This window comes from Pleurodeles waltl, chromosome 8 (assembly GCF_031143425.1).
Source record: "Pleurodeles waltl isolate 20211129_DDA chromosome 8, aPleWal1.hap1.20221129, whole genome shotgun sequence".
In the NCBI taxonomy this organism is placed as follows: domain Eukaryota; kingdom Metazoa; phylum Chordata; class Amphibia; order Caudata; family Salamandridae; genus Pleurodeles; species Pleurodeles waltl.
The window spans coordinates 1,502,148,943-1,502,163,792 of NC_090447.1; the positions used below are offsets into that span (position 1 = coordinate 1,502,148,943).

The window sequence follows — 14,850 nt, forward strand, 5'->3', positions numbered from 1 at the left end:
TTCTAAGAAACCTGGAACAGAAAATCTGCTTTTCACTGAGAGCTCTTACCAGTATTCGCCATAGTGATGCATGCGGTTTGCTTCAACCTAATGAAACTGGTTAAACAAGCATTGGCAGAGCCAGCTGGTCTCACATAAACGAGAACTATTGGGTTTGTTACTGTCTTTGAACCATGTTGAATAGCAGCACAGCTGCTGAGGAGTATGGCTGGAAGTTGGGGGTGGGGGGGGAGTGCTATAATGTAGACAGTGCTAGCAGGGAGGGGCAAGTAGCAACAACGTTGGAGTGTGGTGGGAGGGGATGGGGCAAGCAACAGCAGTGCATGAGAGGATGGGAGGCAAGCAACAACATGTGAAGGGTAGTGGGAGGAGCGAGGGCAAGCCGTAACACGTGAGGGTCTGGGCAAGCAATACATGAAGGATGGTGGGAGTGATGGGGCAAACAATCCGTGGGGAGGAGGGACGGTCTAGCAACAGTAAAATGGATGGGGCCAGCAACAACAGTGTGGGAGGGATGGGTTCAATCCACAACGTAGGATGGATAGCGGCAAGTAACAACAGAGGAGCAGAGGAGGTGGGGGCTCAGGGCAAGAAACAACCAGCGAGAGACCGGGGATGGGACCATGCAGCAACAACAACATTGTTAGTACTTTATTCAGAACATCCCACCCCAAATCTCCCTGCACCTTTCTCAGATTTTGGTCATTTGATTTGCTTACCCCCCCCCCCCCCCCCCCCGAACTTTCTTGCAGCTGACCCGGGAGCTATCGCCTCCTTGCTCCACTTTTTTTTAAACCACCCTCAAAACGGATCACTCCAACTTCAGCTTCATGTCCAGCGCTTGTCTCAAAAGCTACCCAACTCGGATTGACCAATCCCCTGAAGATGCGCATGCTCGTGGCCACTTCATACGTTTTTAACTATTCCACCATGCCAGTCCCTGCAGGCTCATATGCGCATATGTGAGGCTGGCATCTTTTAATTCATTTGAATATGATTTAAGAACACCAATTCAAAGGGGATCACTATGCACCTTTGATTTTCTTATACTTTAAGAAAATCCATTCAATGTGGACATGCTGGCTGAGGATATACATGCATTTGCAGCAGACACTTTTTGAGTAAACCGTTGGCAAAGGTAATTTGGTTTCACAGGCCACACCTATTGGTTTTGCCAGTGTTGGTTTTATTGTGTAATAGGCAGAGTAACTCAATATTTCATGTGGTTACTGGATGTGTAACTTTCAGGCACTGTTTTCTTTTTTTTTTTTTTTTTTTTTTTTTTCCTTCTATCACTGAAATGAGAAATCATTGGGATTTATGATTACTTTTCACTACAGGCCACAATGCCATTTATTTAAGTATCTGCCATTCATAACTTGGGAAATTTTAAACCATCTTAAGAGGTTTTGAAATGATCTACATCTGGAACACTGCCTCCTTCATGATTGTTTAAAATGTGTTTATCATTCCCCAGAGACCCACTCATTCATCCACACGTTCAAACATCCTCTTACTGATCCATCCTTTTGTCCTCAAAATTCCTTCCTTTTCTGTTTAGCCGCCTTCTGTTCTTCCTTGCTCCTGCTTGCTCTTCCTTTGATGCGGTATAAGCACTAGTTGTGAGCATTTTGCCTTCCTTGTTGCAGACAGAAGAGGCCCATAAGCAACCCCCCCCCCCCACACACACACACCAAATGTAGCTGCTAAAGTGGGGGGTTCACAATGCCCCTGTTCACATGTTTATGGAAAGTTAAAATTATTTTGCTGATAAAATCTTGATGTGAGCCAGAGTAACATATATATATATATTTTTTTTTATTCAAATGAAACAACCTTGGCGTTCTTATTCTGTAAAACGATGATTATTGCTCGTTTAGCAATTTATATGGAGTAATACAGGCATGCAGATCACGTTCATAGATGTTGATGCAAGTACAATACTGTCATCACCGGGGTTGGACGTGTAACAGAAGTTAGGCACTAGCACCAAAAAAAAAGCATTTCCAATGCAGTGGGTCTTGCATTTGCTTGAGTTAGAGCTATTAGCGTTGTAAATTCCTAATTGGACTTTTCTTGCCACATAAATTGAAAATGAAAAGTAAAACATTTGACTTAATCCGAGCCAATTTGAAGCGTTACGGCCGCCATTAGCATGAAGTAGAGACCCAAAAGGAAAAAGAGGTTCACTCGCTGTCAAATGTATTGGCAAACATGCAGTCATCCATGTAACAGGGTCGGTGTCCAAGATGGTAACAAAACCGTCCTGAGGATTGACAAACATAAAGCATTTACCAATGATGATAAAGGATTTTTGAAAGGCAAGCCCATGAACAAGTGAATGTAATGGGCGGTGGTTGGCCTGGTTTAAAGCCAGCAGATAGATTACAAGAGGTCAGAGTGCTTGCGCACTCAACCTAAAAACAATTGGCTAAGCCAATAAGTGTCTCTTGTGCGAGACCTAATGGCTTTGTCAATGTTTTTTTAATTATGTTGTATAGAAGCACACCTGCTGGGCAGCATGGCTGAAAGTAAAAAAAAAAAAAAGAAAGAAAAAAAACGCGCTAGAACGTGGTCTTCGTTTGGCCGTGTCAGTGCTTTTTTTTATTTTTATTTTTTATATACCATATATAACAGCTAACAAACACGACCAATCCAATAAATCTATCATAGGTGACACCGAATGGCTTTGCCAATGCTTGTTAACATTGTTATAATGGGTTTAGGTAAATTCATTTTTGGATTCAGAAAAAGACCCAAACAAGTTTACTAAATGGCGTAATTGAGATACTGGTTTTTGAGGTGAGGCAAGTGTGAACAGTATATGGCCTGCAAACAATCATTTGTTGTCATTCTGACAACTCTGGAGAGAGATGTAAGACTCGCTCCATCAAGTCACGACATGCTGCTGCGAGATAATGGTAGCCTGCCCTTTCACTGACTTGTGCATTCAACCACATTGCAGTAGTGCAGTGTTAGATGGGGTGTTTTCCATGGATTTTGAAGGCTGCAGATTGTATTGCCGAGTAGCATTTTTTTAGGTGCTATTTTGCAGTAATTTAGCACACCCACTTTTCATTTGTTTTGAGCAATATCAAAATCCCAATGTCATTCCGGATAGTTTTTCCATTTCCTCACCACAGAAAACTTCATTTTCATTTAGCTCTACCAGAGTGGTGGCATTGATCTCGTTGCTCTTCCATTATCTCCTTTGCATGTACGCTCTTGCTCTTTCATTGCCATTGCATGGTGATTTTTGCTGTGTTCGGCTGTTTTACTTCTATTCATTTATATGGCTTCCTGGCACTTTCGATTGTGTTCCCCTTGGGGGGACGGTTTGTTATAGGTTGTGCTATTAAGTGATGGTTTGAGCATCATGGAAGTGTTTAGCTCACATGACCATGTTCAGCCCCAGTTGTGTATGTATAACCTGTCGCAAGTGTCCAGGGTTATCTGTGCTGCAGTCAAAAGTGCTTCCAACACCCCACATCTGCCCTCCCAAATGCCCCAAGTGTTCAGCCTCCCCTCCACACGCATGCTCCCACGGTCCCAGTGTTCTTACACCCTCATGCCCGCCGCCCCAGTTTCTGCCCAATTTCCTGACACTTCCATGTAACATACTGTCTGAATCGGTTCACGTCCGCCATCAATGGTGCCCTTTACTGCAGTACACGTTTACCAAGTGGAACTGCCCCACTACTTCATCTAATCACAGTAAATTGTCTGATAAACTGCACAGTCTTGCTTTGTTCAGTCTGCTCTTCTCTGTTAATATTTTCAATCAGGGCTTTGTATGTGGACAGATCTTGTCCATCACGGCCCTCCCCCCTCAGATCTAAGGCTACATGGATTATACTGCAGTTGGACAGATGTGCCTGATTGGATCAATGCCTTGCTTGTCTTCAGAACTGCCTTGTCTCTTCCTTCTTTTTATGTGCTGGTTGTTCATGTGAAAGAAGTGTATGCTGCCACAAGGTCTTCTGTGCTCTATTCTTTGATAGCATTTCTTTCCTAACCCCTTCATACTTGTTTATAAACCTCGCTGCTTTACCAGGACCCCCCTTTTACAGCCCCTATGAGGGTAGTTAGGCCGCAGTATATTTACATCTTTGTTTGGGGCTAGAGATGGCGGTAGCTGGCTTGGAGTGTGTTTTCTCGGGCCTTCCTGATTTACGCCATGGTTCCCCAGCACCCTAGGAGGGTTATGGCCGCGCCCCTTATGTTTGTTTTCAGTTTCCTCAATTAGAACTCCTATGCCTATGGATTTCCGATGCCAAAAATGTCATTTTGTGTTGAAAGGATTAGTTGGCAAATACTTATGTACAGTCTTGCCTGTCTAGATAGTAATACTTCATTGGACTAAAATGTTTTGCGGAACAGCATGTCTCACCTTCTCTAGTATGAATCAGGTTTCTAAATCGATTAACAAGTACGGCAGGTCATGTTTCTATTTTGTTTTGTAAGACCAGAAAATGAAAAACGTAAGAAATAATTGGGCCTTTGCCTTATTTTAAAAATAGTTACTCTTCACGTATTTCCAATGGATTATAGAATACGCTACACATACTGAGTCAGTAATAAGAGTACCATATACATCATGTGTAGAAAATAGTACCCACCTAATTCAAAGAGTAAAACTGTGAAATGGGGAAGAAAAATAGCAGTTAGATAAACCGTTAACATTTTTAGTAAGATGAACAGGTTGATTCTGCACACTCTACACTAAGTTAAGGCACTCACCATGTTTTTGCCACTCATGTGGTCTCTTTCTTGCGCAGGTCTTCGAGTTGATGCAGTGGAGGTGTTCACAACGTCAGAACTTTTTGTTGAGAATGGTACAAGAGCAAGGCTTCCTTGCACATTCAAGTCATTCGCAGTGATCACTAGCAGTGCCTTTGTCTCCTGGGACTTTCTGCCAGACAGCGGTGGCGAGTCGTTTACAGTAAGTAGCTTGAAAATTACGTATAACTTTGCTACGCACCCGGGGATGCAAAATTGAGTATTATGATTCAAGTCTTACAAGGAATAATCTGTATTCAAATACCCTTTTTCTTGTCCCAATACTTACTGTCATGAGGTTTTACACCCCTACTCGGGCCCACGTGATCTAGCCAGAGTCAATAACAAAGTTCATTGCAAAACTCCCCACTCCCTGACCTCCAGGCTCCTCCCACGAAGCTGGTGATAGGGGCATGGAAAAACGGGGCTTTAGATTGTGATCTGGGAAGGAAATTTGGAGGGCGGGATGCAAGTATTGGTATGAGAAAAAGGGTATTCAGGGTAATGAAGATTACCTGTAAGTTAATTGAATCATTATCTCCTGTTGGAAATGGCCCTTTTTGCAGGGTTATACCCAAAATGTCTGCATTCTTCCACATATTTGTTCTGATCTGTTTTTGCTGGTTTATTGTCTCTGCACACTTTACCACTGCAGATCACTGCTAAAGTGCCAGTGCTTCATGTGTAAATTGTATTGGTGATTGGTTTATCTATGATTGGCATATTTGATTTGATAGTAAGTCCCTAGTAAAGTGCACTAGAGGTGCCCAGGGCCTGTAAATCAAATGCTGCTAGTGGGCCTGCAGCACTGGTTGTGCCACCCACATGAGTAGCCCTGTAAACATGGCTCAGAACTGCCACTGCCATGTCTGTAGCTTTGCACTGTCAATTCGACCTGGCACGTGTACCCACTTGCCAGGCCCAATCCTTCTCTTTTACTACCTGTAAGTCACCCCCAATGTAGGCCTTATGTAGCCCCATGGGCAGGGTGCAATGTCTTTAAAAGGTAGGACATGTACTGGGGTATTTTACATATGCCCTTCTAGTGAAATACTGCTAAATTCGGTTTTCACTACTGCAAGACCTGTCTCTCCAATAGGCTAACATGGGGATTGCATTTAAATTCCTTTTAGGTGTAATTTTCCATTGGGAGTAGATGGAGATCTGGAGTTTGGGGTCTCCGAACTCACAATTTAAAAATACATCTTTTGGTAGAGTTGTTTTTTAGAATGTGTGTTTTAAAATGCCACTTTTAGACAGTGGGCATTTTCTTGCTTAACCATTCTGTGCCTTTGCCTGCTTGTGGAATCCACGTCTGGGTCAGACTGACAGTTGGGCAGTTTGTGAAATACCTCTAGACAGTGACACAAAGAGAGCTGAGGTGTGTCCTGCATATCCTGATGAGTCTCCTGGGCTAGGGTGGGGAGGGAGTAGCTGACACCTGCACTTGAAAGGGCTGTGCCTGTCCTCACACAATGTAGTCTCCGACCCCCTGGAGTGTGTCTGGGGCCAGGCCTGGGCAAGGCAGGATCTTGTGAACAACAGACTTTCCTTTGAAGTTATACTAATTTCTGCCTTTCAAGTAGGCAAAGTAGTGGAACCAGAACCCAGAATTTTAGAACACTTCTGGATCAAGAGGAACCTCTGCCAAGGAGAAGAGCTGAAAAGCTGCAGGAGGTACTGCCTCTTTGCTGTGTGATCTTTGCTGGGTTGGTCTGCAGTTGCTGCTTCTGCCTTAGAGGGAAAATACTGAACTTTGCTGTGTATCCTGCTTGAGAAGCTCTGGAATATTGAAGACTTCAGTTTCATCTTCCTATAGTGCTGGGAACTGTGTGTTTTGTGCTGCAACAGATGAAAAACCACCATGACGTAGTCAATGATGCCGCTGCCTGCACCATGACCAGACGACAGCAGACTGAGCCGTGCCCCACTCCACACAGGGACACTGAAACCCTGGTCTCACCGACGACACCACCTGACGTAGTCACCGAGCCGCTGCTTGACCCATGGGTCCCGCACTCCGCATCTCCCTGCTCACACCGCATCTTGGTATCCCCAACACCGCTGTTTCGTGCACCGTGGCCTGAGGACATCGCTCGTGGGGTTCACAGAGCACTGTCCTGCACCGCAGCCCCAGTCCACTGACGCCAGCGCCATCAAGTCCATCGTCAACGGATGCCCCTTTCTGCACTGTGACCTGTGGGTGCCGCATGGAGCCCGCCTCGCGTCTTGCCGCCACCTTCGGCCCCCGATGACAGCTCTTCAGCAACAATAGCATTTTTCTAGTTTTAGTCTTGTTTTACACAGATAAATATTGGCTATTTAAAAAAAAAAAAAACTTGTGTGGTGTTCTTTGGTAGTGTTTTCACTGTAGTAAGGTTTGTTATGTGCAAATGCTTTATACATTGCTTCTGAGATAAGTCTGACTGCTCATGCCAAGCTACCAGGGGTGTGAGCAGGGGTTATCTGAGCTGGGTATCCTCCTTAACCCTGACTAGAGTGAGGGTCCCGATTTGGACAGGGTGTAAACTGACTGCCAACTTGAGACCCCATTTCTAACATCTTCTCAACCTCTTTTCTCGTCCCAGTACTTACTGGCATGATGATATACCAAAGCTAGAACAGAACAACCTGCATCCCCAGGAAGAGAAATCATGCATCGGACCCTTGGTCACTGCGCAAAACAAACCTATTGCAAACCAAGAAGTCATCAAAAAAGGAGACCTCATTTCACTGAGACACAGCAGTCAGTACACCTGAACCAAGGCATCACCAACATACAACCTGTAATGGGAGACAAAGGTAGAGGAAGAAGCCCAACGGTGGCTTTACAATTGTTCAAAATTGAAACACCCTGAGCCTCTGCCCAGGAAGCTGCCATGTCCCTAGTGGACGTCCGCTAAATACCACCTGGCAGGCGTGCATTCTGTGAGTCATAGTTAATAGAAATCAGGGATGTGATCCAATGACTCAAAGTAGGTGTAGAAGCTTTCTGACCCAGACGTAAAATGCCAAAGTTCAAAAACAAGTTTTTGCAGTCGTAAAAATCCATGTTTCTAGACAAATAGATTTTCACAGCCCTCAACACATCCAAGGTTTGGATAGTCTCTACTGCAGGAGTAGTAGGTGCTGGGGAAAAAAAAGGCAAAGTTATCTCTCTTTGTTTGTGAAAAGAGATGACAACCTTTGGGAGGAACTTTGGCCCCAACCAAGAACAAACCTGTCTGTGAAAATCTGGAGATAGGTAGGCCTAACAGATAAGGACCCTAATGCGCCCAGCCTACAGGCCGATGTAATGGCCACTAGAAAAAAAAACCTTCAAGGAAAGGAACTTCAGACTCTCACTGTCTAGGGACCCAAACACAGGTGATTGCAAGGTCTTGCGCACCAATGGCCGGTCCCAAGCAGGCACAATAGACCGTACTGCCGGCTTAAGCAAAGGAAAAACCCTTAAGGAGGTGAAATCCTAAGGAATCGAGTACTGGCACACCACAAAGAAAGTGAACAGCCTTAATGGAAGCCCATTGGACTCTCAAGGTACAGCGTCCGCCAAGTCTTTCTGTAAAACATCTTGCAAGTGCTGGATCGAGACCGCCACAGGAGAGGTCAGACACTTCAACTTCAATACCCACCTCTCAAGAGCCATACCGTCAGATACATCTGCTTGCACGTGGCTGGGGGGATACGTGGAGCACAGACAGGACCGGATCAAATAGGATGACCTGCTCAGTTGCTGTCACAATCAGCCTCAACAGGGGAAACCAACACATCTGAGGCCCAAAGGGAGTGACTAGAATGAGGAACAATCTCCCTTTCAGCATGGCCTAGAGTTTGGGAACAAGAAGAAAGACAGGCGTAGGAAGGGCTAAGGGTGGGACAGAGCATCCAGCAACCCAGGTACAGGAACCTGGACAGAAACATGGGCAGCTGAGATTTCTCTGTGGAGACACATCGGTCCACCTGGGCCCCGAACCATTGGCACAACTGGGCAAAAATAAACAGAGCCAGACAGAAGTCGTGAAAAGAAGGAAAGACCCTGCTTAGTCTGTCTGTCCATCTGCACATTGTCCTCCCCCGAATGTAAGAGGCTGAGCCTTACGGGATATGAGCCTATGCCCCGCTCACCACTTGAAAAGACAGAGATCCCTTCCCAGACTGCCTGCTGATTTACGATTTTGCAACAGTGTTGTCTGTCCTTGCCACCACTGTCTGATTGCTGATCAGAGGAGAAAAGTGCAATAGAGCCAGAGAAATCGCCTTGATCCCCCTCCAGTTTGAAGAGAGATGGCTCTCCTGAGAAGACCACAGCCCCTGGATGGAAAGACAGTCCAAGCTCACACCTCCCCCTATCTTGTTTGCATCTGTGCTGAAGACTTGGGGAGGTGGAAGGGCCAGAGGAAATTCCTGGACCAAATTCACTGGATCCACCATTGAATCAACTGCCAGATGTGGGGAGAGACATGCACCAGGTGTTCCAGAGGATGAAAACCTGGCCTCCTATGCGAGAGGAGGTGACACACCAGTGAAGCCAAGCCTAAGGAACGACAAATACGCAGGCTGCCTCATACAGGCCGAACCTACAAACCGGCAGGCTGCTATAAACACAAAGCACAGCATATATACCATGTGACCCTGAAGGTGTAACCAATCCCTTGCGATTGCCACAGGTCTCCAGCCTAAAGCAAGCAACAGATCATGCGCCCTGTCTGGAGGGAGACTGACCATGCCATGTGAAATTAAATCAGCGAAAATGTCCAAAGTCTTTGGCGGAGGGAACTAGAGGGTCACTAGGAAATGTCTCAAAATGTGGAGGAGAATTGAGGTCTGTGCTAAATTGTGAGGATCTCTGCTGTCCAAGTGGCTTGGTCCACTCTATATAATTAAATGTAATAAAATAAACATAAAATTGTGGCAGGCCAAGCTAGCCAAGGAGAGTATATGTTTCAGTAGTGGTGGTTGAACTTGCTCAGTTTATTTTAAGAGGCATGGGTGAGCACACCATCCCTGGAGAGATCTGCAGTCAATGTCTTTACACTTTAGAAGTCCTTGACACCGATACCTTGTGATTATTATTATTTTTTTTTTTTTTTACCTTTTGCTCTGAATAGCTAAATCGGGATCGCCCTTAACTGTATGGTGATGCATGTGGTCGAGTGGACACTTTTGGATGCTGGCTTTTCTGCCGTTAGGTGTGTTTTTTGTCTTTAATCAGTCTTTTTGCAAAATACTTTCACTGGAGACTCGTGACCCCAATGGGATTACTGGGCTAATGTGCGGCAAGAACGGCATGTGTGAGTCGGTCTTACACTTGCAAGGTAGTTACGAAAGAAGCGGACTGTGCTGTTCTTTCCAAAGTTTTCTTCCATTCAGTTGCCCCAGCGAGAAGTCTTAACTATAGAATGGCTGATAAGGATAGAGATGACAAACGCATTGCTTAATGAAGGTTCGAATTGGAAAGTACTTGGCTATATCCTGAAATATACCTTTCAAGTGCACAATGTGTTGTTTCTGCTGAAGTCATTCGTTTTGTACTACTTTCCATTTCTTGACTTAGTGTATGTTACATTTGGAGGCATCATCTGCTGATCAGATGGCAATTCAATGGGGGACATGGCACATATAAGTAAGCTTGTAAATGTTTTAATATGCAGCTGGATGTGCTGTTAAGCTTGCAGTGTTGACCGGCTTTAGGGTCATTCTGACGGATTCTGTCTTGAGAAGGAGGTACTATTGAGATGGTAGCATTTGGCTAACAATATGGCTGTCTGGCTTTGTTGCACACATTGATGCAAGGATTACGCTTGAAGTGTGCGATCGTTCTAAGCTGAAGGAGACATGAGTATTTTCCAGATGTTGCTTCGAGATGTTCGCATTTGCAGCGGTCTAGTGTTGTGCATGGTTATGCATATCTGTATCACACAGGACCTGCTATGTAGGGGTGGCATTGGGTTGTCTTGTTTGAGTGGGGTGATGGAGGAGCATGCAGAAAAAGCAATACAAACTTTACAATGTTTGCTTTGCAGATTGCCTGCAGTCATTTTAAAAGGATAGAAGAATATTGATTAAGTAACCCCACTTGTTTTCTGCCCTTTCATACAATTTGAGAGTAAATGTGGATCTGCAGTGTTTTGCGTAAGGCGGTGCGTTCACGTGTTGCTACAGCGGGTAATGAGTCCTGGTTTATTACCCCTCCATTTGAAGTAGAAATGGCAAAGGAGGGCGGCAAAAGGTTTCAGTGAAGTGTGCATCCCAAAGTTTTCTTCTGCTGACCTTGTCTTATTAGGTGGATCAAACTCACGGGAGTGTGTGGTGCACTTACGAGCAGGAAAGAAGGAATGATGGCCCTAGGTCAGTGGTTCCCAACCTTTTGACTTCTGTGGACCCCCACTTTGTCATTAATGGAACCCGAGGACCCCCACTGAATCATAATTCGAATCTGGGGACCCCCCCCCCACTGATTCATTACAGAAAGTTAGGAGCCTAATCTATTCATATCATTTTAATTTTCTAAACAGTCCCGGACCCCCCCCCTGAAGAAGCTTCGCGGACCCCCAGGGTTCCCCAGACCACAGGTTGGGAACCACTGCCCTAGGTGATTGTGTGGACCATATCTTTGTCCTTTTCTTCCCATCTTGTGGCCCTGGAGCCTCTTACCTGTCTGGAATTTAGGGACTGTGTACAAACCAGCAAGGGAAAAAAATCAGCGCCATAACAGGACCCAGGTGCAACAATAATACCCTAGACCAGGTATCTCCAACTTTTTCAATAGTGAGAGCTATTTCTGATCTGTGGGAAACATTTGATAACCACACAAAAAAGATCAAGCAAGTTAAACACTGCCACTAGAGCACCCAACCCAGATGCAGTAAGCACACACCATTAATGGCTGAAGAGCTGTTGGGGAAAGATTGTGGAGCAATGTGGTCCGCAAGAACTAGTGTTGTCCCTTTTACTCTTCTTTGCAGATCTGTGAGAGACATTTCACTGGTTTTGCGGTCTTAGTCACCCAATATATAGAATTACCCTATCCTCACTATGAGGGCTAGGGCCCGAACGACTCCAATATTCAGACTAATTGCCCTAAAATCCATTAATTGATGTCCAGAAACTGGCACAACCTTAAAAACTGAAGCTTCAAAATAAGTACATGCACACCTCATAGTGCTCTGCAAGTAAACATCTCTCTACAGCCTTCCCAATCTCCAGAAGAATACCTTTGAGGCAAAGTTGAAGCACAAAATAATGAATGAAGAGATTGCTTTAAGAGTTTAGGTACCTCTAAAGAAAAGGAAGAATGTAAGATAAAGAAGGAATGGGAAAGAACTTGAGGAAGGAGCGAAATACATTACAAAGAAGAAAGCTGGGAAGAAGGAAGAAAAAGGGAGGAAAAACAGAGGGCAGAAAAGAGGGAGGAAGGGAAACATTTGAAGACAATAATGAAGGTGATGAAAGAATTAAAGCAGCGGAAGAAAGAGAAGGAGAAAAAAGGAAAGAAGAGTAAAAAGAAAGGAATGAAAGAAAGGGATGAAATAAACCAGGAGGGGAGGGACAGAATTAAGGAGCAAAGGAGAGAAGAACATGATAGCAGGAAAAAAGAAAAGGAATGTTAAAAGGAATAAAATAGAACAAAACAAGAAGGGGAAGAAAAAATGGACAAAATAAGAGATAGAAAGTAACAATTGGGAGATGAAAATTGGAGAAGATGAAAGGAAAGGCCAGTGTGAAAGCAAAGCAAAGAAAAGAGAAGGGTAACGGAGGGACAGTGTAACAGTAAGGAAGGGAAAGAAGTAAATTGCGACACTAAGAAAAGGGGAATGAAAGAATGAAAAACACCTAATGAAAGAAAAAAGAACAAAAAAAAGATAAGAAAGAGAAAATTTAAATGTAACTTTTCCAAATCCGTCACTAACATTGACTTTAAGAAAATACACTGGAGATTCAGACTTGTCATCACAGATGCTATATTTTTTCATGGTGAAGGGTTTTAAATGGTATGCTGATGTGAGGCACGTAATCTGTGTTTATTTAAAGTTTCTTATCAGCAACATTCTTTTATTTAAGAGGTGAGAAGACTGTGTATTGTTCCTGCAGTCATCTTTCCTGGCTCCATAGCTGCATTTCCTGAAATGGAGTGGCAGGCAGCAAGCTACTCCAAGACGGGCTGCAAGTTACCAGTAGCTCACAATCGACCTGCTGGATGTACTGGCCCTAGACCTCTTCTCGGGTAGACCCATCCCTATCACTGGGAAAGTTTCCCTCCAGCAAACCCGCCCTTGGTTCCACCGCAGATCTCACCACCTTATCAGCTTGGAGCAGATTGACATCTCCATCAGTTCAATAAGGCAATGAATTTCAGGAGGAACCTGCACACAGAGATAATGATGAAGTCTGGAATACACCGCCCACAATGATGTGTTATTATTAAAGTGCAAACTGTTACCTGAAAAGGCATCCCAGCGATTGCTATCATGCAGCGATCCAGACATGTGCAGGCCATTGAGCTTATGGAATCCGGTCTTCAAGGTTTTCCTAAAAGCGTAAAGGTCGCTAATAGAGCGAAGTGGAACCGGCAGACTCTTCCATAAACTGTCCGCCTGCATGGAAAGTGCTCTGCCTGCAATATGAACTGTCTTAAATGTGGAAAGCTTCAGCAAGTTAGCTTTAGCTGAAAGTAGCAATCTAGATAAGAGTATAAGGTTGTAGTGTGTGTCGAAGCCGATATGGTCCAATGTGGTGGAGAGCTCTCTGTGCACTGCACTGATTTAAGCTGAATTTGCTTAGCCACTAAGAGCCAATGAAACAAGTCCATAGCCACTGATGTAAAGGGGAGGGAGAGGAAGAAAGCGAGAGAGGGAGAGGAAGAAAGCGAGAGAGGGAGAGGAAGAAAGCGAGAGAGGGAGAGGAAGAAAGCGAGAGAGAGGGGGAGGAAGAAATCGAGAGAGAGGGGGAGGAAGAAATCGGGAAAGAGGGGGAGGAAGAAAGCGGGAGAGAGGGGGAGGAAGAAAGCGGGAGAGAGGGGGAGGAAGAAAGCGGGAGAGAGGGGGAGGAAGAAAGCGGGAGAGAGGGGGAGGAAGAAAGCGGGAGAGAGGGGGAGGAAGAAAGCGGGAGAGAGGGGGAGGAAGAAAGCGGGAGAGAGGGGGAGGAAGAAAGCGGGAGAGAGGGGGAGGAAGAAAGCGGGAGAGAGGGGGAGGAAGAAAGCGGGAGAGAGGGGGAGGAAGAAAGCGGGAGAGAGGGGGAGGAAGAAAGCGGGAGAGAGGGGGAGGAAGAAAGCGGGAGAGAGGGGGAGGAAGAAAGCGGGAGAGAGGGGGAGGAAGAAAGCGGGAGAGAGGGGGAGGAAGAAAGCGGGAGAGACGGGGAGGAAGAAAGCGGGAGAGACGGGGAGGAAGAAAGCGGGAGAGACGGGGAGGAAGAAAGCGGGAGAGACGGGGAGGAAGAAAGCGGGAGAGACGGGGAGGAAGAAAGCGGGAGAGACGGGGAGGAAGAAAGCGGGAGAGACGGGGAGGAAGAAAGCGGGAGAGACGGGGAGGAAGAAAGCGGGAGAGAGCGAGAGGAAGAGAGCGAGAAAGCGAGCGAGAGGAAGAGAGCGAGAAAGCGAGCGAGAGGAAGAGAGCGAGAAAGCGAGCGAGAAAGCGAAAGCGAGAGCGAGAGAGAAAGCGTGTTGGCGACAGTGGTAGTGTTTTGCGAAGTACCCTCGTTAGCCCAAAACAGAGGGAAGAGAGTTTATTAACATGAGTGGCAAGAGATAAATCATTGTCCATATAGGCTTCCTGGTTTGATACAGCCTGTGTTGTAATCTGAGCTGAGCTACAGTCCAGTGTCCTCAATTCCTCTGATAGAGGTCGCAGAGCAAACCCCGAGGAGCAGCTCACCTTAGTCTTATCCCCATTGAACTTAAGGGAATTAACTCTAAGCCACTGCGAGATGTCTCTCATGCAATCATGAACAGATGCCATTGGAGAGTGTGAAGTAAATCCAGTGGAAGGTTAATTGTGTCATCAGTATAATTCACAAACTATAAACCAAGAGATCTAATAGTCTGCTTATCCAATGATCTTAAATACACATTAAATC

At 45.3% G+C, this 14,850-nt stretch overlaps 1 protein-coding gene across 2 annotated transcripts in view; it reads left to right on the forward strand.

Moving 5' to 3' along the window:
- The window catches only part of MPZL1 (myelin protein zero like 1), a 110,806-nt gene that overhangs the window by 40,396 nt on the left and 55,560 nt on the right, over positions 1-14,850 (forward strand). For both annotated transcript variants that reach the window (XM_069202765.1, XM_069202764.1), the window contains exon 2: positions 4,779-4,942. In XM_069202765.1, the coding sequence (XP_069058866.1) occupies positions 4,779-4,942 (164 nt within the window). The remainder of the gene's footprint in view (positions 1-4,778; positions 4,943-14,850) is intronic.